This window comes from Schistocerca piceifrons, chromosome 2 (genome assembly GCF_021461385.2).
Source record: "Schistocerca piceifrons isolate TAMUIC-IGC-003096 chromosome 2, iqSchPice1.1, whole genome shotgun sequence".
NCBI lineage: Eukaryota > Metazoa > Arthropoda > Insecta > Orthoptera > Acrididae > Schistocerca > Schistocerca piceifrons.
The window spans coordinates 880,707,078-880,733,037 of record NC_060139.1 but is presented as its reverse complement, the minus strand read 5'-3'; the positions used below and the strand labels follow the sequence as shown (position 1 = coordinate 880,733,037).

The 25,960-nt window shown below is 40.2% G+C and overlaps 1 protein-coding gene across 1 annotated transcript; it reads left to right on the top strand.

The window, feature by feature from the left end:
• The first annotated feature begins 3,519 nt into the window (after window positions 1-3,519).
• Window positions 3,520-24,867, top strand: LOC124777897 (glutathione S-transferase 1-like). The gene is made up of 6 exons (XM_047253442.1): window positions 3,520-3,566; window positions 11,191-11,330; window positions 18,565-18,623; window positions 22,932-23,070; window positions 24,221-24,382; window positions 24,648-24,867. The coding sequence occupies exons 2-6, from the start codon at window positions 11,199-11,201 to the stop codon at window positions 24,786-24,788; spliced, it is 633 nt and encodes a 210-aa protein (XP_047109398.1). The 5' UTR covers window positions 3,520-3,566; window positions 11,191-11,198; the 3' UTR covers window positions 24,789-24,867.
• The last annotated feature ends 1,093 nt before the right edge of the window (window positions 24,868-25,960 follow it).

Sequence of the window (25,960 nt, the reverse complement as noted above, 5' to 3'; positions counted from 1 at the left end):
TGATACCTTCTACATGTAGGTTGAGCCTTTGCATTTCCCTTATCAGAGTTTCTATATTCCCTACCACGTTCAAGCTTCTTACATTCCACGTCCCGACTCGTAGAACGTTATCCTTTCGTTCTTCACTCAATCTTTTTCTCATGGTGATCTCGACCTTGGCAGTCCCCTACTGGAGATCCGAATGAGGCGCTATAGGGGAATATTTTGCCAATGGAGAGATCACCATGTCACTTTTCCAATTAGAGACCAAATGTCCTGTGGCTACACATTATGTTTATTTAATGCAGTGATTTCCGTTGTCTTCTGCATCATCATGCCTTTGGTCAATGCTGAGTCTTCCGTCCTAAGGGATAGTTTCCCACACTAAAGGCAAGAGAGTGCTGTGACCCTCTGCCCGCTCCTCCGCCCCGTTTGACAATGCCGTTGGGGGAACGATGGGACTTCTTATGCCGGAAGTCTTCGGCCACGAATGCTGATTATTAATGAAAATTTTAGCGTTGGCAGGGTTTGAACTCGGGACCGAGGACTTAGACCACGGGTGCGTACTGTTTTCATACCTGGATCTCCCTCTACAGCTTTTACTCCCTACACTTCTTTCCATTACTCTTCCTTTGTGCCTTAAAATGTGTCAGTGGACCCCTTATTTTAGTGGTGCCATTACTTAACTTCTTCTTCTTTTCGATTCTGTACCTCCTCATTAGTTATTCTATGTACCTATGTAATCTTCAGCATTCGCCTGTAGCACAAGGTTTCAAAATCTTCTATTTCATTCTTGTTTGAACTATTAACGTCCACGTTTCAGTGCTGTACAGGGCTACACTGCAGACAGATATTTTCAGAAAAGTTTTTTAACATTTATATCGATATTAGACGTTAACAAATTCCTCTTTTGTAGAGAAGCTTTTCGTACTGTTGCCAGTCGGCATTTTATATGCTCTCTACCTCGTCCATGATCAGTTATTTTGCTCCTCTAATAAAAGAAAACTCATCTAGTACTCTAAGTGTATGATTTCTCAATCACATCCACTTGACTACGTTCCATTGCCATTGTTTTGTTTTTTCTGATATTCGTTTTGTAATCGCTGTTCCTTTTACGTCTCTGAGAGAGTTGCAACCTCAATGATTTTATTTGTTCTTCCTGAATATTAATTCGCTTTACGGATTTTTCTTTGGTTTCGTTTACTGCTTGCGCAATGTACAGATTAAACAGCACCTGGAATAGATTACGTCTCTGTCTGAGGATCATCTCAACTACGGCTTCCTTTTCATATTCTTCGACTTAACAACCGAATTCTCGTTTCTGTACAAATTACAAACGACCTTTCGGGCCGGCCGCTGGTGGCCAAGCGGTTCTGGCGCTACAGTCTGGAACCGCGCGACCGCTACGGTCGCAGGTTCGAATCCTGTCTCGGGCGTGGCTGTGTGTGTTGTCCTTAGGTTAGTTAGGTTTAAGTAGTTCTAAGTTCTAGGGGACTTATGACCTCAGCAGTTGAGTCCCATAGTGCTCAGAGCCAACCGACCTTTCGGTCTCTGTATTTTACTCCACTACAGTCAAAATTTCAATGACTGTAGTCCAGTCAACATTGTCGAAAAATTTCTTCAAAACTGCAAATGTATCAGGGATGAGTTATAGGTCAGTAGTGGAATCAAGCAGATTTGAAACTTCCTAGGAGAATAAAACTGTTTGACAGACCGGGTCTCGAACATGGGATTTTTGCTATAAATGTAGACTTGATTTCCTGGTTTGTCTTCTGAGATCAGAGACGTCTGCATTACCTCGCATGTTCGTGTATTTCGTGCAGAGTAAGAAATGAAGACACCAGACAATCTACCATATACATTCAGAATAGGTGCACGCCCAGGAAAGACAGCTGGCGACACATACTTGATATGCAAACAATAGACGGTGTGGCCCGTCAGTCTGTTAATATTTGGAAATTCACTAATTCACGGACTAATGTAGATACAGAGGTAAAAACAGACACACATGCCTGAAATGATAGTTTTATATTGAAACCAAAAATAGTGCACAAACTGGGCAACAGATGGCGCTGGACAACAACACCTGATTGACGCCGCATGAGAATCGTATATACTCGTAAAATGAGTTGTAGTGTCAGAGGATGCCAGATCATTCTTAGCCTGGCTAATAGAGACCTGCTGGAAGACACGACATCCATACAGGATGGCGCTCCACCCCATGTCTTGCGCACATCGTTCGTTGAATATAGCGCGTTGCTCCGCCATGTACGTCATGCTTGGCCTCTCATGTCCCTCGACCTGTGATTGTTGGTTGTGGGGTTACCTGAAGTAGTAAGTCTACTACGAATATCCAGCCTCATTACGGATGATAAAAGACAATATCTGACGGCAATTTCTCACCGTACCAAACCTGGTAAGCTGAATAGCGCTGTTTAAAACAACGTCCCTCGACTACAGATAATGTTGATGAATGATGGCTGACATGCAGAACATTTGTTGTAAAGAACATCGTCTTTGTTACCAATCAGTTCTTACACTGATTATTGCTTTTGTATCATATGAAGCGCCATCTGGTGATCATTTATGCACTTTTTTTGTTATTCGGTTTCAAGAAAAAACCCATGGCTTTTCAGGCATGTGTGTCAATTTTTACCTCTCTATCTACATTATTGCGTGAAATAGTGAATTTTCAAACCTCAACAGGCTTTTAGCTCACTCTTTATGTTAGCAGACAACATAGGACGGACTCTTCAAATAGTTCAAATGGCTCTGAGCACTATGGGACTTAACTGCTGAGGTCCTCAGTCCCCTAGAACTTAGAACTACTGAAACCCAACTAACCTAAGGACATCACGCACATCCATGCCAGAGGCAGGATTCGAACCTGGGAAGGACTCTAATGCAGAACTTCAAAGGTAAGAAAGTGAACTGATGAAACGTATTTGGCGACACACACACAAACACACACACTCGAATATATATTATCAGAGTAATGGACCGTTTAGTGCAACATCTGTTTTTTTAAAAAAATCTGTTATAAACACTGAAGTTTTATTTTACGTAAGAGCTTATACGTGTCTGCTTTGCAGGGCAAAAAAGACAATTTTATTAAATGCAGTATATGTAACTACTGCAGAAAGTGGCTAAGTCCCCATATAGTTCTGTAGGAATTGTGGAATAGGTTACGGAAGTATGCGCAGAAGCAAATTTATATATAGCACCAGACGATCATTATCAGCATTTCTCTTGTGAATATCGGTGCTGAAGAAGCTGAGGGAAGCTTCAAAAAAATTGAAAGAATTATGACTGAAAAATTATGAAGTCAATTACTCACTGTGTGACATACTTGTTCACAAATAAAATAATGCTATAAGTGGGGAGATAAGTTGCGAACTTTCTAGAAACGTATAGTGAGTATGACTCGCCGGTGTTGGCGCGTCCTATCGTGCCGGTGTGCTTGTGTTAGCAGTCACCATGACGCTGCACTTCCAGCGTTATAAAGCGGGCGGTAGCCACGCATCCCGATTTAGACGCCGTGAGACACCAGAAGCAGCGCTACGTCCAGCTAACCGCAGACACATCTGGTATGTAATGCGACAACATTAAACTTTTTTACTGCATAATATTAATAATTACGTGTTTCAAGCACAGTAACTTGTCTCGAAGTCGCTTTAAAATCTTGTGCTTAAAGAAATATGTGTGCCGGTCCAGTATTAACAAAAATGTATTCATCCAATGATTATAGGTTTATCTGTTGAGGAAGTTTAAGATAAGTGTTTAAAGCAGCGCCGCTGACGATATAATTAAAGATGGAGCCGTTGATCTATCGCACTTATTAGCTTTTTTTATCGAATCATGCTATTAGTAGGAAAGAAAATTGGCTGTAAAAGTGAAATCTGATTTAACGTGATACGCCTGCTCAAACGACAAAATCATATGAACGTGCGTTCTCATAATGAAATTCATTGTAGATGCAGCACAGTTTCGAAGCCGAGCTTTTGTAATTATTATCGAGAGAGGTGGAGCAGTGGTTAGCGCAGGGGACTCACAATCGGGAGGACGCCCGTTCAACTACCCATTGGGCCAACCAGATTTAAGTTCTGCACGATTTCCCCAAATCGCTGCAGGCAAATGCCGGGATGGCTCCTTCGAAAAAGGCACGGTCAATTTCCTTCCTCATCCTTTCGTCTTCCGAGCTTGTGTCTCGTGTTTAACGACTTCACCGTAGACGGGACGTTAAACTTTTAATTTTCCTTCACTCCATTTTGCAATTATTCATTCCTAGAGAATCGTGAATGTGGACTGATAATCTCAACTACATTTTAAAACGAAATTTTCAATCTAATCCTCGTGGGTCTCAATTTGTGTTATACAATAACATTTCAATATTTGTGTTCCCACAGCAAGAAATGTGTTTCGAACTTTGCATAATACCTGTTTACTGCGAAGATATCCTTTTCATTCAACGAATTGATCTCTCTTGCAGACAGTTTTTTTGAGATAAGAATATTGAAAGGAATCGTAAGACCAATTCTGGAGACAAGGAAAGATAGGGATTTTTTTCAAACGCTTTGTTCCAATCTCTAAGCCCCGTGTGTGAACAGGCTCAACGTTCTGAAGCTCTCCACATTGCACTGTGGTGACAAACGTCATAGGATAACCTCCAAAAATCGTGTCGAACATCCTTTTGTCCAGCGTAGTGCAGCATGTCGACTTGGCATGAACTCCTCAAGTCGTTTAGGTCCACTGCAGAAAAAATTAGCGATGCTGTCTCTGTAGCCATTCATAATTACGAAAGTGTTGCCGGTGCAAGATTTTGTGTACCAACTGACCTCTCTATTATGTCACAGAGTATTCACATCTGGCGACCTGGGTTGCCAAATGACTCACCCAAATTGTCTAGAATGTTCTTCAAACAAATCGCCAACAAATGAGCCGTAGTAACATGGCTTATTGTCATCCATAAAAATTCCGTTATTCGAAAGCATGAAGTTCATTAATGCTACAAATGTTGTCCAAGTGGCCGAACATACCAATTTCCAGTCAATGATCGGTTCAGTCGAACCAGAGAATCCAGTTCATTCCATGTAACCACAGCCCACATCATTATGGAGCCACAGCCAGCTTGCACAATGTCTTGGTGACAACTTGGGTCCATGGTTTCGTGAGGTCTGCGCCACACTCCAGCCTTCCATCAACTCTTACCGCATGAAATCCCGATTCACTGACCAGGCCACAGTTTTGAAGTCGTCTGTGGTCCAGCTGGTATGGTCACGAGCCCAGGAGAGGCGGTTCAGGTCAGGTCGTGCTGTTAGCAAAGGCACTCACGTCGGTCGCCTGCTGCCATTAACCCGAAATTCCGCCGCACTGTCCGAACGGATACATGCTTCGTACGTCCCGGATTGATTTCTCTGGTTATTTCACATAGTGTTCCTTGTCTATTAGCACTGACAACTCTACACCAAAGCCGCCGCTCTCGGTCGTTAAGTGAAGGCCGTCGACCACTGCGTCGTCCGTGGTGAGAGGTGATACCTGAAATTTAGTATTCTCGGCACACTGCTGACACCGTGGATCTCGGAATATTGACTTCCCTAATGTTTTCAGAAATGGAATGTCCCATGCGTCTAGCTCCAACTACCATTCCGCGTTCAACGACTGTTAATTCTAGTCGTGTGGGCAAAATCACGTCAGAAACCTTGTCGCATGAATTATTTGAGTACAAATGGCAGCTCCAGCGCGGTTACAGACTGTAGCGTCTAGAACCGCTCGACCACACCGGCCGGCGATATTACCGCCATCTGCATATGTACGTATCGCTATCTCATGATTTCTGTCACATCAGTGTATATAATTTGCATTGAATAAAGGGCGTCTGTTATATTTAATCCATTTTCAAATACGCAGTCTTGTGAGCTAAACAAAAGAAAAACATTGCCTTTACTGTTCTCTGTTTCCGTATTACTTTCGTCAGTCTACACGGTCGGGAAGTAACTTGACATTTTTGTCTTCTGCGTGTAATCGTGGACCCACGTGTCGTCAACAGTCACGTAATGATACCAGAAGTCCTACGGATTATGCTTCAACTTAAGCAAACACAAATGCCCTTTTTCGACCGACTTTGGCCTCGAGTCAGCAACTACAGAACCATTGTGAGGCTTTTCCACATGTAGGTCTTCTTTTCCGATAGTGCGTGCCCGTAGTTCTAAATGCCTTCTAGATACAATGAATATTAATACGAGAATTTCCTTTCACTTTATCCATCTTATATTGCTCACGGCAATAGTCCTATAACAGTCCATATGGTTATGGCCTAAGCTGCTTTCATATCTGAAGAGGTCGTCTCCTTTAGACCGATGTCGCCTTACGGGACAAATTTCGATGTTTTTACTAATTACACAACATGCTCAGGGTCATAATTCGCAAAGAAAAAATAAAATTTGAAAAGAGTTGCAATACTCTGCCTGGTAAAAAGCTTTTCTGGTGGAGATTTTGCTAAAATGAATTCAAAGAAGACAGTATCAGCAGTCATAACTCTCTTTTTGCAAACAATCTTTGCGTTTCTTCGCAGTACTTGTCACTGTGCTACCAAAAATGTGCTCATCGCAAATATGCGAGTCTTTGAATCATTCAAGGAACGTCATTAGTTGCCCCCTTCAGATGTACGAATGATACTTTCCTTAACCTGCTAACACAATTAAAGATGGGTAGTTGAGCTCGTCACTTCTTCACACATATAACTATAATAAATAATGGAGCTTCCAGCTGAAAAACTGTAATTAATGGCAAATACAATGAGTCTCATCACTAATGGACTTAATGCTGGCACTTACGTGGGAAGAGAAACACGCGATTAAGATACACAACAAGTGGGTTTCTTGCAAACTTTGTATCATACAAAAGATCGTCATAATAAAACTCGAACGATGTTTAAACATTTTATTCATCGGCTTACAGAGGTATAAACGTTTTTAGCAATATGACGAAACAGTATAACCCCACATGCATTCTTGTCGTGAGTTCATGAGACGATCAACAAAGGTAGTAAAATCTCGTGGAACACAAGCTCGCCTAATTTCTCACCTTGTGATTATTATCTTTCCGGCTAGCTGAGGTGTCAACTATTCTCAAATAATCCAAACATATGATAATAGGTACAGACAGACATTGCAAACATTATTGCTGACGTCCCTCAGGCAGAGGCCCTAAGTGTTCCTCAAAATTTGATAAATCGAACTCAAGACGTCATCGAAGGCAACAATGAATATTTCAAGCTTCATCTGCAAAGAACAATTCTCCGGTTAACTGCCTAGGATAATTTACCAACTGTCAGACTTTTTAGCCTATCAGACTAATAAGCGTTCACAGGGCAATTTTTGTTTTAGTTACTCTGTATCTTCAAACTATCGTGAAAGGAAATACTGAGTACCATAGAGTTTAATTGTACTTCTTTTACGTTCGCTGACAGAAAAAGGTAAAGAAAGGATTGCTCGTACGTATGTCAAATCTCGTCTACGAGGCCTTGTGTGATGTGTATTTTGTAGGCAACCGTACGCTGGTGTACCTCTTTGTCATATGTCAGCTCAAATTCAGACTAAGGTGTCAGTCATCGTAGTACTAACCATATTCCCGGCAGTTGTGTAGTGGGATCTAGATTTACAGGCAGTTCACGGAGATAGAGAATAAGAGTCGTTATCTGAATATCTGATGCTCTCTGCCCTTCTGCGTGTTATGTGTTCTTAAGTTAAGAAAACCTCGATGCATGGCACTTTAAGGAACTATGCCTACAGCATTTATTTTATACATTTAAAACATCGTGACTTCCTTGGATTCGTTCGTCCTCGATTTTTCATCATTTCAGCAACGTGTAAAGAAAGTTTACCCTAATTTGCACAGATTTTGAGAACGTTTTGATTACTTGACGTACGTATCACACCATCCGTCAGTTCACCACAGACTTGTCAGACTGCTAAACAGACACCAGCCCAATGGAAAACCAGTAGTCTACACAAACTCTTCAATAAGTACCGACAGTTGTTATGTAAGGTCAGTGCAATTCAGTCAGTTAAAAATATTAATCAAGTGCTCCATATACCAACGGCAGGTTGGAAGATAAAAATGACTTGTTACATCATCTGTGTGTAGTCAGAGCAAATAGTCGTAACAAAGGTACACGGACAATCTCAGAGATAATGCAGATACGCTTATCACTAGCAAATATTTGGATTCTCTGCTATTTTTTTTGTCTGGCCATAAGGAGAGAGGAGTCTCTTCCTTTTTATCTAAACCTTCTAATTACTCTCCCTTTTTACGGAAGTCGCAAAGGACATACATGTATAGGTATTTCTATAGGGTTACTTACATTCACGTGTTGAGACGGTAGAGTTCTGCGGACGAACTTATACATTAGAGCGTGCAAGAGACTTATCTAGCAAGTGATGGAGCATCTCAGCCTCTGAAATCGGAGGTTATGTGAGCAGCGCAACGGATATACGGAGTTGTGACACAGAAGTTTTTCAGTGAAGTACTTTTGAGGCCGCCCTTGTGATTCTAGAATACATTTCAGAATAAATGCGACTAAATAGAAAAAAAGAAAACGGTGTTGTAATGTTTAATACGAAAAAGAAAAATCAGGCTGTAGTTGGAGTGTCAAACACTTGCAATACGATACGGGCAAAATTAACTTTTCCGTTTTGTTCATTACTTCGAGCCTAAGAAAAAGTGCAACATCGTGCTACCCATACACTAAAATGCACTTTGTCTGAGAAGACACATCAGGTACAGATATACGGGTGTCTTTCCTAAGAGTCGTCGAGCGCATTTTCTCTAATGTTTCGACAGATATTTGCCATTTCGCTTTTGCGTTGTGTCGCTCGAGTTAGCCCAAACAGTTACTACTCGTCACGCTTTCCATACGACGCCCACTGACAACAAAAAGCGTCGGTTTGTTTCACATTACATCCAGTATTATTATTAGTAAATCGAAGACAAGTGTAATATGTTTGAATAAATGGTTCTGATACGATCAGCAATTAATTTTCCCTTGTTGACATTTTATGCCTATGCTATAATCTTCTGAAAAGTAATAATAAGTTAATAAGTATACTTCACTAAACAGTAAAAATATGATACCTCGGAAATTATTTGTTCACCCTTTTCAAAACATTGTTACACATAGCATTTTATCCACCACATATAATAAATGTTTGACCTTTAAGAATATTATAAGGAAAACGTAATATTGTAGAGATGGTTACATGCAGATTGTATTTTTTGTCGTCTTTCTGTGGAAGACCTTTAATACTTACTAAACTATATTTTTTCTGAATACTTTTTGAAGCGGAATGTTTAAGATACATAGCATATAAAGCAACTGATTTTAGAAACTAAATTTTAGACGGTATTCTTTCAAACACTTCAAGAGTATTTTTCACCATATTTCTATACTTCGCTGTCACTATCTGCTCCAAGATGAAAAATGGTTTTCTTGCAAGACGTGTTTAGTTTACATTTATAAATCTCTGCATGCTCTACAGAGAGTACTGTCTTACAATAATTTCACGAATGTTATTTTTTAAGTATATGAGGACAGAACGACCGTAAAATTTGCTACAACCACTACTTAAGCAATTATTTTGTTATAACATTCCATGAGGTGCTTGTATCATAAGGCCTATAAAATTTGAGAGACCCTCACGTGCTGTCCTAGTAAATAGTTCTCATTTTAATGTACTGGGTAAATTTTTATTTGTATGAATACCTCTTTGTAATTTCCAGAGTAACTCGGGGTTTGTTGTTCAAGTACTTTAATAAACAGGTACCGTTTTTATCAAATGAATTTAGTTTAATGGTATGGATTGTTACATTTGTGTTAGTTATCAATTTAGTTCATTCAGGAGACTACCCTATTAAGGTAGACAATTCAGCATAAGGAAGTGGCCTACCTGGATGGAGGTAGACATTGCAAGTGGTGATTGGCGCAGTTGTTTGCACTCTAACCCACCACTGCTTCCAAGTTAAATGCCCCCTGTGCATTGCAAAAAATCAATCTTAGTGTGACGTTTGTCAAGAAAGTCTGCCCGAGAATCAATGAACAACCATGTTCGAAATAACAGACACCATACACATATAAGTAAATATATCGTTTGTTAGAGTGTTAACATCATTGCATACCGCATGACTAATACTTCAGAAACCGTATGGCTTTAACAGTACAGTATTTTTATGTGCAGAACTCTGTAATCGTCAGAACTTCAAACCACTATAAATTTCATAAAGCTGATGTACAGTTTTTTTTCACGTACGTGTTACTAAAACGCATCAGGTATCAGATTTTACGTGCCAGATTAATCTCAAACTTCCTTTTATCACTTTTTGCTTACATTATTGAAATCATGTTCTGCTGCAGTTAAAATCTACTTTAAGATTAAATTAAACTATTGCTTGGAAAAATGTATTCTTAGAGAATAACATGTTTACTAACTTAGAATAATATTCAAATTTTTGTTTCTCAATGAGACGTACACAAAGCATTTTTTTGTGTGTATGTCCCACAATTGATGCAGTGCTACCGACTTCAAGATTTTTTAACAAAATAATTTATCTGAAGTTAGTGTGTAGCAGGCAGGCACTCCGTCTTTAGGCCACAAGTGACCCATCGGGACCATCCGACCGCCGTGTCATCCTCAGTAGAGGATGCAGATAGGAGGGGCGTGTGGTCAACACGCCGCTCTCGCGGTCGTTACGATGGTTTTCTTTGACTGGAGCCGTAACTATTCGGTCGAGTAGCTCCTCAATTGGCATCACGAAGCTGAGTGCACCCAGAAAATGGCAACAGTGCATGGTGGCCCGCATGGTCACCCATACAAGTGCAGGCCACGCACGACAGCGCTTAACTTCGGTGATCCGGCGGGAACCGGCGTATCCACGGCAGCAAGGCCGTTGCCCGAAGTTAGTGTATAGTTAGAGGATATTCGCTAATCGCTATTGGATGGAAGGTACTGAGATTTATGTCAAACAGAAAATTTGTTGACTATTAATGATGGCACTACAAGCTACGCCGCACAGCATCAGACCTTAGTTTTCATTTTTTTAACAGAATCACTGTTTTTATTCTTGTCTTTACCACACAATATACAAAACTCGCAAATTTTCTGAGGAATTTGGCTACTGTTGTGGAAATTACTCATTTAATGTTCACTTTATTTTTAGGTACGACAATGGCTCCCCCGACTCTTTATAACAACCCTTTGAGTCCTCCATGTCGTCTTGTACGTTTGGTGGCTGGTATCATCGGAGTTGACCTGAAAATAGTGAATGGTACTGACATGAAGTCGCCTGAAATGTTGAAGGTAATGTATGTGTTAACTGATAACAAAATTATATGCTTCTAGAGCGCAAAAATATTTTGACATACGTTGAGAAATGAAAAACTGCATAAAAGCAAACTATTTTATTTTCTTTAGATGAGAAAATAAATACTGGGCGGGCTTGGTTATGACTCCATTGAGCCCATAAGCGCTATCGCCAGTTGTGACACCAGTGGTCCGATTCCCGTGCTGCCATGAGAGGTGTATTCCAGATGTGTAGAGTCGAGTGACGATTTTGTGCTTTCCACTGTATTGATTTTAAAGTATCAGTGAAACAACAGGAATCTTAGCTCAAGTTCAGCAGTTGGACACCGAGAGAGGAAATGCCAGGCCATTGCCATTGTAACAATCAAGATGATGACTTTTGGATTGTTGGCCGCTCAAGGGCGTCGTTATCAGCGCCCGTACAAATTCTCAGTCATTGCACATTCCAGTCTTCCAGTTCCCGAATGACGATGAAATGATGGTGACAAGAACACCCAGTCGCTGAGCGAAAAAACTTCCCAACCCAGCCGGGACCCGTTTTAACGGTGTGTTAGTAATAGGAAAGTGTCGCGGTGGTTCAATATGTAACTGTTAGACTAAGAGTCCAGACGTCTGTGATTCAAACCAGAGACGGCACTGGGATTTTTTTTCTAACTTCTTTAGCATTTGACAACGATATATGTACGTGAAAAATGCCATATTGCCCCGTGGTTGGGGTCCGCGTAAATTGTATCTCCACCAAATCTGGGTAAGTCAGTTCGAAGGCAAGAACACACCACTCCAAAAGGACCTTTCCTGGTTAAGTATTGCCTCAACTTTCGTATTGTGGACGGTATAGCTTACTTACTTCAAGCACTTTCTGTTACACTAACATAACAATCTCTGACCTCTACTTTCTTAGCTGTAGTTGTTTGTTTACATGTATTTTTAACTACTAGAAGTCTGAAAATGTAAATTTTATTGCTCTATGTATGTAGTAAACAGTACTGGTGACATCCATATTTTTGCATTATTCATTTTCTTATCTTTACATTCATTTTGTGTCTGTCTAGAATTTCTGCTTGGTTCTTGTTTCAATGGTGAATTAGTCTTCGGTCTCCGTAATCTGCTTTAAGGTAATTGAGGGTTCGAACCAGAGCATCTCATTTTGTATTATCAAATGCTTCCTCAGTTTCAATGAAAGCGATTAGTAGTACTCTGTACACACTTGGCGTATTCTCATATCAGTGACTCGTATCTTCCAAACTCGAATAAGTCATCTGAAAGCTGTTATAGTCTTCTTTCCAAATAGCGTATAATTATATTTCGTTAATACTTTGGAGCGTGGGATACAATATTCGATGTGGAGCAGTTTTGTTCCAGTATGAAACCTACACCGTTGTATCCTTGGGCGTTAACTCCTCTGCTTGGTCAATTCACTTCGCCGATTCCTAATACGTCAGTTATTAAACTTTCCATTTCTGTCCTCACATTCTTCAGTATTCTACTTTTGCGGTTATCTCACATTTTATGCCTCTAGTCGATATGCTATTTTTTGTTTAGAATTTTTGTATCAAATTGTCTTTATTGCTGTCCGCGTCATATAGTCGGGTAGGCGATTACTCCGGATGATTTCACGTAAGAGGAATACATTATGGAAAATCATATACTGTTGTTGTTGTTGTTGTGATCTTCGGTCCAGAGATTGGTTTGATGCAGCTCTCCATGCTATTCTATCTTGTGCAAGACTCTTCATCTCCGAATAACTGCGTCAACTTACATCTTTCTCAATCTGCTTAGCGTATTCATCTCTTGGTCTCCGTCTACGATTTTTACCCTCCACGCTTCCCTCCAATACTACACTGGTGATCTCTCGATGCCTCAGAACGTGACCCACCAACCGATCCCTTTTCTAGTCAAGTTGTGCCACAAATTCCTCTTTTCCCCAGTTCTATTCAATACCTCCTCATTAGTTACATGATTTACTCACCTTGTCTTCAGCATTCTTCTGTAGCACCACATTCTCTTCTTGTCTAAACTATTTATACTCCATGTTTCACTGCCATACATGGCTACACTCCATACAAATACATTCAGAAAAGACTTCCTGACACTTAAATCTATACTCGATGTTTACAAATTTCTCTTCTTCAGAAACGTTTTTATTGCCGTAGCCAGTGTACATCTTATATCCTCCCTACTTCGACCATCATCAGTTATTTTGCTTCCCAAATAGCAAAATTCATTTACTACTTTATATGTCTCATTTCCTAATCTAATTCCCTCAGCATCACCTGATTTAATTCGACTACATTTCATTATCCTCGATTTGCTTCTGTTGACGTTCATCTTATATCCCCCTTTCAAGACACGGTCCATTCCGTTCAGTTGCTCTTCCAGGTCATGCGCTGTCTGCGACAGAATTACAATATCGTCGGCAAACCTCAAAGTTTTTACTTCCTCTCCGTGGATTTTAATTCCTACTCCAAATTTTTCTTTTGTTTCCTTTGCTGCTTGCTCAAATACAGATTGAATAACATCGGGGATAGGCTACAACCCTGTCGCACTCCCTTCTCAACCAGTGCTTTCCTTTCATGCCCCTCGACTCTTTGTAATTGCCATCTGGTTTCTGTACAAATTGAAAATAGTATTTCGTTCCCTGTATTTTATTTTGAAAAAGTAATCCATTCAACATTATCTAAAGCCGTTTCTATCTCTACAGATGCTAGAAACGTAGTTTTGTCTTTCCTTAACCTATTTTCTAAGATAAGTCGTAGGGTCAGTATTAGATAGCGTTGAAATGGTAGAAAGAAGACATAAGGACAACACCATGAATGGTAAACATAGGAAGATGAGTGGTAAACATAGGAACGGACCGAACAACTGGCACGATAAATATTCACACCTCTGCCAGGTACCAACGACCTCCCTAGAGCCTGAACGAACGCATTTTCATAACAGTGGCTATCTCCAACTAATACGGGCTCAGTATTCATCAGTCTGAAAAGCATTTGACGTCCTCCGTTACTCACAATTCTAGAAATCAGGATATTAATATTTTTCAGCACTGATGGTTCAAATTAATGATACCTAGTTTTTCTGTGCGACCATGTTACTTTTATTTACGATGCATATCGGATTTGATTATCAAAGAATCGGTGGGCTTCCAGGGATAGTAATCAGGTTTCTGTTCGTTCTCAAGCCATCAACATTGGATTGAAATTGCGGTAAAATTGTAGCTGGACTCGAGAGACGGTATTTTAAATAATAAAGAAGCGACCCTTCAGGCGCAGGTTACTTGAGAGGATCGGTGTCTATTCCTCCTCAGTTCCCTGTCTCTATTAATTGCCCCAAATTGTCGTTCTCCAACATTCGCACTCACCCGCACCTACTCACAAAGAACTGACCAACCAATGCGCGCACCGCTGCAGCGCTTTCACTGTACATTACTTTTACAGATTTGGAACGAACATGTATGTGCCCAGTAACAAGAAACAATTCATTAACAAAAGATAACAACTACCTCTCTCGGGATTTTTAAACATTCACTGCAGTTTGATTCCACATAAACACTCGCTGCTTTAAAATACTACGAGGTCGGCCACTTCACTGTTTTATGACGTACTCATAGGCCGCCGTCACCCTGTACCAAAACGTAACGTAACTATCATGCACTCCTTTCTCATGTTGTAGTGTCGAGTGTTCATTTCTGAATGCAACGATTCACTGATTAAAAAAAGTATCAGGACCATGTTAATGGCCGTCAGTGGACGCTTTCAGTGAGGCGTCTGAATGTCTGTGTAGGAGTGCCAGCCTAATCTTCCTCAACAGCCAAAACTGGAGAAGACTGTGTTGTTGGATGCTAGGGTCTGCATCGAAGTCAACTTTCCTTGTCATTCCAAAGGTGTTCCACTTGCTTCGCTTCGGGGCTCTGATCAGGACAGTCCATTTCAGAAACGTTATTGTCCACAAACCACTGGCTCACAGTAGTGGATTTATGGCGGGATGCATTGTCATGCCGATAGAAACAACTAACGTCTCCCAACTGTTACTCAACAATAAAATACGTTCACATTCTTCGGAATTTAGTGTTTTCTTAAGCGCAACTATGAGTCCACAACCTAACCCAAAAAAGGACCCCCATACCGTAACAACGCCTCCGCTACATTTCACTGTACCACTGTACACGATGGCAGGTAACGTTCTCCAGGCATTCGCCAAACGCTAAGCCTTCCATCGGATTACCACTCCAAGTCATTCGTTTTCATACATTCACCGTTCAGTGGCGTCGGTCTTAACACCACCTCAACTGTCTCGTAGCACTGACTTCAGAAATGTGTGGTCTTTCTGGATCTGCTCGCTCATTGTAGCTCGTACTTCTTTACTCCCTACGCACGCTCGCGGCGGCAGGTGGACTGTTGTTAGCACTTTGAAACTCACGAGTGATTCCTTCTGCTGATATGTTGGATTTTTTTACAACCACTCTCAGCAATGCTGCTTGGTTTCTGTCCCTGAGAACGAGAGGTCCTGGTCTTAGTTTAACTGTGGTTGTTCCTTCGCGTTTCCAGTCCAAAATCACATCACCAGTGGCCGATCTCGACAGCCTTAGCAGCGTCGAAATGACCCTGATCCATTTGTTACTCAGGTATGTATTGATTAATCCATTTTTGATGTCCCTAAACTCTCCTGACCAGCCCGTTCTGCTGTTAGTGCTTCTCTGCTGGCAACACAGTACTGCTGGCCTCCTTTTATAATGGAGGGGCCTTCTCTCGTGACATCTGGTGGTCGATTCCGCTTTATACGCGGGTGTCTGATAATTTGCATACACATGCAGACTCTGCGAAGCGGTCTGGTCGGCGCAGGCTAACACTAAACGGATATTGAAAGGGTTCTACTCAAGTACAAAACCATAAGCCAACTTAGTCCACAGCACGCGGGTAAAGTGTTGCAAAATCTAACACTCGTATGCTGCCTCAACAGTCTAGATTCCTAGTAATGCTCTAGTCGAAGCAACGGAAACTTTCAATCCAGCTGCGAACTGCCAGCTACATTTCTTTGCTTTATTGTTATCTCCCCACGAAGACGCGGGCTGGCAGGGGATAAAAGCACTCATCAGCCAAAGGTCCCAAGGGGTGAACGTGGCTGGCAGTGGAATAATACTCTGCTCTTTCACCAAACGAATCTGGATACAAAGATGGGATGTAGATTTTAAAAGCATGAATTGTGTACAATTTTCTTAAATACATGTAAGGACATTTTTCACTGATCACATTTGCAATAGCACAGGAAAGCTGTGTACGAAATTTTTAGAAACTGAGTTGCGAGAAAGTTAAAATCAATAATGTACTGTATCAGACTTTTATGGGAGAGACCTGCAATTAGAAGGAGTAATAGGGAGGGAGAAGGTGGCTTGGTCCTTTTGGGTAGTTAGATTTGATACGGCTGTTGGGTACAGGTGGGCTGGTTTGTGGGGATAAGGATAATGTGGGACAATGGTACGAAAATATCAGGAATAGATAGTTTGACGAAGGTATTTCAAGGTCAAGAGGAGGAGAGAAAAGAGGTGGATGGGGATGGGCCTGGAGGGATGGAAAAATCTCCAGGGGATAGGTAGGAGCCGGCTAAATCTGGTAGGAGGGAAAGTGTCAGGTCGGATTTAGTTGTCAAAGAGTGGGACGCTATTGAAACTGCCCTGGGAAAGGACCAGTTTCGTCTGGCGACCTCACTTGTATCGGACTTTCCTGCACTGTGGGATGAGCCCACGTGGTACAAGCGGTGAATCTTCCAGTGGCGTCATTGCAGACCTACTTCTTCGTAACATCGATAAGTGTTCTGATGCAGTGGTTACCTCTGGCTGGACGCTACCTGAGAATTTCCATCATTTCGCAGTCGGCGTCTGAGCCACTGTCATCTTGGCTGGATACAAGATTTCTGGCGTTGGAAAGTTTAGCAGGAAGGCACCTGTAATTTAAAGTGTGGTAGTGGTGGTGGTGGTAGACTGAATTTCGATGTTCACTGTCAGAGAATTTAAGAATTAGTTGTTGGTCAGTAGCTCATGTATCTGCCTTTACAAATAAAATTTTACCGTGGCTGCAACCATGGAATAAGTGTTGTTTTGACAACATCATTTCATCCTGACAGCAACGACTTCCTTGAGGTCCAGGTACTCATGGTATACTAGTGATCTGCTGCATGTCAAATACTCAGGGCCTATGTGAATGTGGAGATTAAGTGTGATATAAATTTCGCTTCGATGATACTGCCGCCACAAAATGTGCTGAAATATCGTTTATTACCTTACCTATGTGGGAATATCATGCAAATGACTTTTAGGCCGATTGACATCTCTAGCTACAGTTTTCTCTTCAACAAGACTGCTACATAAGTCCCGTTGCTCATACTTCTATCATAAGAAAATGAATAACGTATATCATAATCTACCGTGGCATTTGGAGCTCACTTCTCATTTTCCAGTATAATATTCTGCCATTTATGAAGATGACAAATGCAGCAATAAATATACAAACCAGAAATTGTCCTCAAGTGAACTTTATACACAGTGGATGCTGTTGAACTCCATGACTCTTCCTTTTAGGAGTAGAAAAATTTCCGCAATCAGTCACAATAAAATATTATTTATTAGTTTTCTATACACCTCCTACGCCTAAGTTCTTTGACCACAGCCTACACGTTCCTACGTAAACACAGTGTATATCGCAAGTGCACGTCGCAATAGTGAAATATGCAGATAAATTTTATAAAACTGAAGCATGGACGTGAAAATGGTAACAAATGTGCAACTAAGTGGAAAAACTGTCCCACACCGTAATTATAATAATGATGCTTCATCTTTATGTAAGTACAGATGTATTTTCCATAAGTGCTGCCTTGCCACTTACAATTGTTCCACGTGTATCTGTTTATTCACCAGCAAATAATTTTCTTTGTATTTATACAGTGATTTCCAGCAATATAAACATGTACATGAATGTATAAACACTGGAGGATGGACACAAACCCGAAACTGGTCGTGTGACGAATAAGTAATCTTTTATTGTAACTGGTAGCGGAAGTTTTTCTACACCGGAAATTGTCATTGTTATGTTTTCATTTCCTGATACACATTTCACGTAAAGGTTATACGAATATCTGAATCGTATGCTTTATTTATTAGTTCATATTTCAGTGTCAGTGTCGTCTCAGATGTTGCTTACACAAATTTGAGGTGCTACGTGTTTCTCGATCATTTCAGAAAGTTCCTCAGCACACTGTTCCCGCATTGGAAGACAATGGCCTGTATCTTGCTGAAAGGTGAGCACTGATTATGAGTTACAATTACGTGTAAAATTTTTACTGATTGTTACATAATGATCGACTTGGATGGAGCAAAACAATAAAAGCTTTCTGAGAATTGGATCTGATACTGATGAAAACTAATATTAAATTGAAAAAATAAGTTTATGTCTGTTTTAGCTTTTCAGTAATAAAGTTAGCGGTATAGTAGTTGTTCAGTCTAGCAAGTACATTGGAAGAAGTCATTTACGGCCTTTAGAGCTCACGACGTTTCACTGAAATAGTTTCGTGTGACCAAAGGGGAGCTATAATCACATTACAAAACGTGAATATGTAAACGGTGTCGATAAATCGACGTACTGTACAAGCTCCATGTTTTTTAACAGTTCTGGAAACAAGTAAAGTACTTGGTAAACAGTCTCCTGGCTCGCAAAACAGAGAGATTTATAAAGGAAAATATACGGCACATTAAAGCGAAACAGGGGCAAAAATAAGCTCGAAGAACTTAAATCTTAACTCCGGTTTCGCTATACTCTATCAACACAAAGAAAACTGTTCCATTACAACTGAAGGACCTGAGAGCGGTCACGTATGTTAAAATTAGTCTAAATGAAAAGAAGTGAAACAAGTTTTATGAGAAAGAAATCTGACCTTTGCTACTATCGTGACTCCATGTACTAATTTCAGATATAGATTAAAAAAAGAAGGAAGTACAAAAGCTCCATGAGATTCCAAATCACCCCTTGCCTTGCTAAAGAACAACAACGCAGGAAAGATGAGTAGTAACACTACTGAAAAAAGTGCGAAGCAATAAACACATAGTCAAAGTATATTTGATTAATGGTCACTGTGGGATGAATGGAAACTAAACAGCAGATAGTCTGTCCAAACTGGCAACATATGAGGGCAAAAAAAAACATACTTAAGTACCGGCTGACGTCTTTCTACAAAAATATAGACGACTCATATGAGATGAGCGGAACAAAGAACGGGCACAGTGCTCGAAAGCAAGAGATCGTCATTATGCCTGCATATCACCATGTAACACGACGCAAACCTTGGTGCACGAAGACCTTTTAAGGCAGAAAGTTTGTATCCACTATAGCACAAATGACCTTCAATCCTGCATGCTTCAGACAGCATCTAAACCGCAGTTAAGTGTAACGGATTCTTCGACGACCTATGCAGCAAGTATATTCTGTCAGTTAAGTAAATCAATTAATTATCTAGTTATGTGGTGTGTACTTTCTGTTTCGGTTTTATCTTTATTTTGTTTTAACTGACCAAACGTCTTACCATATACTGTCTAGTTTTGAACGTTCGTTTCTAAGTAGCTATATCTCTCCATGTACCTAAGCAAAAAATTTTTATTCTACCCACCTAAACAAGCCAAAAACGTAGTACGCAGTTTTCAGAATTGAAAGCTAAAGATTAAAAGTAGAATGTAGATAGCTGTTCTGGTAGTGACCTACAAGCCAATAAATAACAGAAAGAAAATTATAGAAACGTAGTAATGATACTATGATTGCAGTTCTTACATCTACGAAATGGTGACAATATAATTAGTCATATCTAAATGAAACTTGACTATCAAGAATGACGTCTAGCAACATATCATTTTTTTTAAACTTATGAAAAGTGACGACGATGATGAATGTCTTCCCAGATATAACTATCACATGTGCGATGGATGTAGGGGTATGTGTTTCCTGAAAAATTGGAACTTTGTGGTAACGTCTTACGGAACTAAACTGCTGAGGTCATCGGTCCCTAAGCCTACACACTACTTAATCTAAGTTTAACTTACGCTACGGACAACATACACACCCATGCCCGAGGGAGGACTCGAACCTCCGACGTGGGGAGCAGCACGGATGGTGACAAAGCGCCCTAGACCACACGGCTACCCCGCGCGGCTGTCTTTCCTGAGACTGTGGTTAAATATGTATATAAGAATACACAGTACTACAAATCTGTAGCAGTTTGCCCATCATTTGGTCGACCTCTATCTTCACCTACTTAATAACGAACATTTTTTGCTGGTTACACATCAAACACACACACACACACACACACACACACACATACACGTCCGAATCAATATGCAGAAAAATTAATTGTATTTTGCTTTAGTGTCAAGTAAGAAGAAGACACATGAATTAAGTTTGATGAATAACGTCAGGAGAACGTTTGTACACCATTCCAATTATCGCCAACACTGGTCATAAGACACACCGTTCTGTAGGTCCATTGTTCTCTGAGGTTTCTATGCATTGTCTTTGATTAAAACTCCCACGCCTACCACATCTGAGAGGTCTAAAAGCAGAATCCCTTCAGTTGCCTAACAGTATCTCAACTAAATATTACAGGGAGCTGCAAGTGTGTGTCTGCTCCAGTTTTATAAAGCCGTCGTACCTTCCTGGCTCGATTAAAAGTGCTACGTGAGTGGATCACCGAGAGATTCGCGTCATCAGAGCATTCACGCTTGAAAACAAGCAGAGTCTAGCGATTTTCCATCTCGTCCTCGGGGAGCAACCACACAGGTCTTTGTTTAATCCAATGTCACAGGCATCTCATGCGATAAATGAAAAAGTCATGGTAATGAATTTCTCCATCAGCGACCAGCTACACTATCTTCTGAATATGAGCAGCAAGATGTTGCAATTGATACACACCTTCCTCGCACTAGGTTAGAATCGTTTAGCACCACGCAAGCTAAGGAAGCCCAGAATGATTCTCCAAAATTTTTGCAGACAATATCAACGTAAACATTAACAAACGTAACACCACGTTAATCGTCTTTCCGAGAGATTTCAAAAGCTGTTAAAAAACTCACTTGCTTCACTGTTGTTATTTTCCTCTCACCACTTTTCTTTTATTCGGCAATAGAACTGAATTAAAAACACGCACTTCAAATTCAGCCAGATATACATCATCGACACCTGTAAATTTTTTTTGTAGTAAGAAACAGTTTCTTCTACTAAACATGTAATACTACACGTTTTTAATGAGTTGATACTCGTTCCAAAGATTGTACCCTTATGAAAGTGCCACCTACAGCGTTACGTGCACTTTATAAACTATGAAAAGCCTGATTTTTTTCATCTTTCGTTCTCATTCAGGAAAGCTTAAGCTCTTTTCAGCCAGAGATCTAGTTTTTTCTCTTTTGCTGCCATTTATTTATAAAGGGGAGAAAGGAGAATTTTCAGTATACTGTCTCCTTGTTTTTCTTTTCCTGATTTGGTTTTTGGTTTGAGGGGTTAAATCATAAGGACAGTTTTAGGGAAACCTCCCTGATACCTTACCTGCGATTTTTTTTTATTTGTTGTATTATTTCCCTGAAGGAGATGATGGCTTTTCTTTTATCTTGAATATCACGAAATTAACCATTATAATTTTTAATCTCTAGTAAATGAGTGACAAATCATTGTAATTTGACAGTTTATGAATATCAGTTACATGCAGTGCAACTAACTGCGTGGTGTTCAATCGGGTTGAAAATTCCCTCAAACACCTGCTTCATTAGCATATAGGGTGGTCAGAAACAGTCTGAAAAGCTTGTCAGGGTATTACGGGGTCTGTTGTGCTGAAAAATAATAGTTAAGAAAGAAATCAGATACGCTGCAACGTTTCCAAGAAAATAAGCATCTAGGGAATAGTAATTAAATTACGAAAAGTATACATGTACAACATTTGCACGCATATAAAATTTATATATTTTAGGCAACATAACTTATTCATAGAAAAACGTGTAAATCTATTAACGGCAAACAGAAATTCGGTCTTTGAAAAAGAGTTAAAAGTGTTAACTCCAACTACATTTCCCTCTTCATACTGTCATTTGCAGAAAATCTTGTTTAGATATTCTGTAGCGTTTACTAAATATCACGGGTATTACCCCATATGCAATTCATTCACACTTCAGTACAGGATACTATACTTGTACTGTATAAATAATTTCACTATGAGTCAACATTTTTGGTTTCCAACTGAGACATGTAATCAGCAGATGGTTGCAGTATATTTGACAGTACCATTTGGCTTCAAAGACCGCTTGCTGTCGTGATGCAATTATAACTGTGGTTACACTTGCCATAATATTATAGCATTGGTAAGGTAAAGTTTGGTGTTAAAATAAGTTGCATTGAACTTTTCGCCTTCAGAAAGACAATGACAGAATATTTGTAGAGATATTCAGCAGGGAATCATATAGACGTAATGAATGAACACCACACTCTCACTATGTGCCTGAATGTGCAGCGATAGCATAGACTTTATACGTATCTGAGCTTGTACGTTTATAACGATTTGGTGCTCTGTTAACAGCCGTGCCATTGCCATGTACCTCATCTCAAAGTACGCGAAGGATGACTCTCTCTACCCGAAGGATGTAAGCAAACGTGTCCTCGTCGACCAGAGGCTATTTTTTGATCAAGATTTGTACAACAGAATTTTGAGTGTTTTCGTAAGTATTACGTTACTCTCGTTCATACAAACAGATTAACCATATTCCGTTTTTGTTTAGTGTTGTTTAAATAAGAAAGAGAGTTCTGATATATTTTTATTTTAGTGTCAAGCTTTTTTCGATAAATGACCTTAATTTTTAAAAAGTGCCGAAATACAGTCTCCCAGTCGCTTTCCTTTATTTTCGTATGACCGGTTTCGGGACGTCTGCCCTTCTGCAGATCATTTGCTACAATTGCGGACTAACCTGTCGAATGTGGAGCTGAAAATTATCTGTCAGGTTAATACCTGTCACTACAACCACCCTTCTCTGCGGAATACTAAGCATTTTAGACCAACACATTCGCCACAGTCACTCTGTCACTGACACTCCGAACCCACCCGCGACTTGATTAGCAGCTGACTTAGACGCGCACAAACCGCAAGTAGTCGACTTCGAGCAGAGTCGCTCGTGCAAAACGGACTTTTTTAGCGGAGTACAGCCCCATTTCCCCTCCTGCTTGCTGAATGTCCACAAACATTAGTTTCAGTTATTCATGTCTCGGCCTTCAGTTGGTACAGTGAAGGTTTCATTATTCATCTCAGAATTACTTTAGCCGTATTCATTTCATAGTAATGGTGGGGTACAGCCTAATTAAAGTTACGGACTGTTCTCGTAGTTTTTGTTTTACTACTGATGTTTAACAATGGATTAACTCTATGCATGAAACAGGAGAAGTCGTATAAGGGTAAAATGACTCTTATTGAATTACGTTATTAGGAACCAGTTTTCTTTTTTTTTAAATTTCGGACTTGCCATATGAAACGAAAGCGTCCCCTTGAGCTACGCGCATTCCAGAAGAATGATGCCTTATCGTATGTGACCCCCTTGTGAGAGACTATACTCACTACGCCACAACCACAGTAAATACATCATTAGTCTGATTACTTACCATGCCTCTGAGTACACTTTTAATAGTTTCTGTTACGTGATTGATTCTGTGGATATGGTGTGTAAAGCAAATATTGGATTACTGACGTTTATCTACTTTCTCTATCTCATTTTCTGTACCTACAGTTACCTTTCATGTCTTGCACTTTTCAGCACCCACGTTCCTACTACATCGTTGCAGCTTCTGAGATCTACTTTTACGTTAATTTTCTGTCAACAGCTGCCAAAATTTTTTGGCAAACCGATGGATCCCAGCAGCGTCGATAAAGTGAACGACGGTCTGGAGACTTTGAACCGAATGCTGGATGGCAAACAGTGGCTGGCCGGAGACAAGATCACACTTGCTGATTACGCTGTCGCTAATTCTCTGTCAGCGTTGGAGGTAACGTGAAGCTGTCAAATCAACTTTTAAGAAATTAAGAAACTACGAACAACCTATCTAAGAAGAACTTGCTAATTTTTCTGAGGGTTTTTATTAGATGATGTCGTTCAAACTTTCTCGCATTAGTTCAGTAGAAATCTCCTTAAGGTCTGAGCGACATGGTCAGCCAACAGTTCTATGAAACTCAGAAAAATTAGTTAATTTAGGCAATCAAAATATCTATGTTCAAAAATTATTTGAGTGCTGATGTCACCTCTATTTTCAGTTTGCTCCAGAAAGTGGAATTGACCCTACGAAGCAGCCTAACATCAAGCAGTGGCTTCCACGTGTTGAAAGTTCCCATCCAAAATACGGAGAAAGCCTCAAAGAATTCCGTGAGGGCTTGAAGAAAATGGCGCAGAAGTAAAAGCACATACTATTTACTGGTTTTGTATTTATGTAATAAAATGTTAACAGTCATCTAGTCAAATAAAGTTTATTAACAACATGTGCAAATTATTTCCAAAGAGTTAAACACTTTCCAGAATGAATCTATAAATATGGAGCGTACTGAGCGTGAGTTGTTCTGAAAATTCCTTGCAGGTTAAAATTATGTGAGACACGAAATATTGTCCATGTTTGTGTCTATCAGCAAAAGTAACTTTCAGTGCTGTTAAATGTTGTTTGTGCTAAGGAGAATAATTTCACATTTGCTACAACGAAGTCCTATAGTGTTCGCCTCTGCTGCAGATGGGGATGACGTGTCACTGGCGACCTCCTTAGGCCCTATTACAGCAAACTTCTTTGCGGGAAAATTCTAAGAACATGCACAGAGAAATGTTGTCAAAAGGAACGAACGTTTGGGTTCTTAACTTAGAGACAATTCAAAGAGAAATTAGGCCATTTTCAAGAACACCTTATTAAAATTACTCCGAAGTTTCAGCTCACTGTGAAAGAAGAGGTAGATGGTAAATTTGCAGTTTCTGTGAACACTAGTCTTTCAGAAGGGAAACGGTAGCTGCGGCCACACTGCATACGAAGAACCCTCACACATGGACTCTTCCTTACATCAGGGTTCAAACCTTTTGCAGTAGAAGTGTGGCGTCATAGAAACGGTTACCAGTCAGGAAGATCCGTGAATCAGAGTAGCTCCAGGTAGTAGTGGGTTATCTGGCTACTGCCTTGCTCAAAAAGTGGTATTCGTCCGTACAAAGAAGAGCGTCAAGACCACCAGGTAATGATCCTATGTTTTCCTGCCATTCATTAAAGAAGTAGCTGATGTTGTAGCCCAGAAGAAAGGTCAAGAAAGTTAACAAATCGCTGGAAAGAGCTGGAATTTAGATAATAGCACGCAGTTGTGGAGCCACGCATGTGAACGCAACAACACTAAGGCCGTGCCCTACGTGAGCGACAGAAGCGAGCGACAGCGCGCGACAGCTTCAGGCGACAAAACACAACCGCAGGTGATGAATTGCTTAACATCCGATTTTAAGAAAACTATTCGGTGAAAAAATTTAATTCTTCCGCAACCTATAGCTTGATATCCTTAAATGATAAAGGTCAGAATTTATTTTCGTTATTCGTCATAGTTACTGTGCT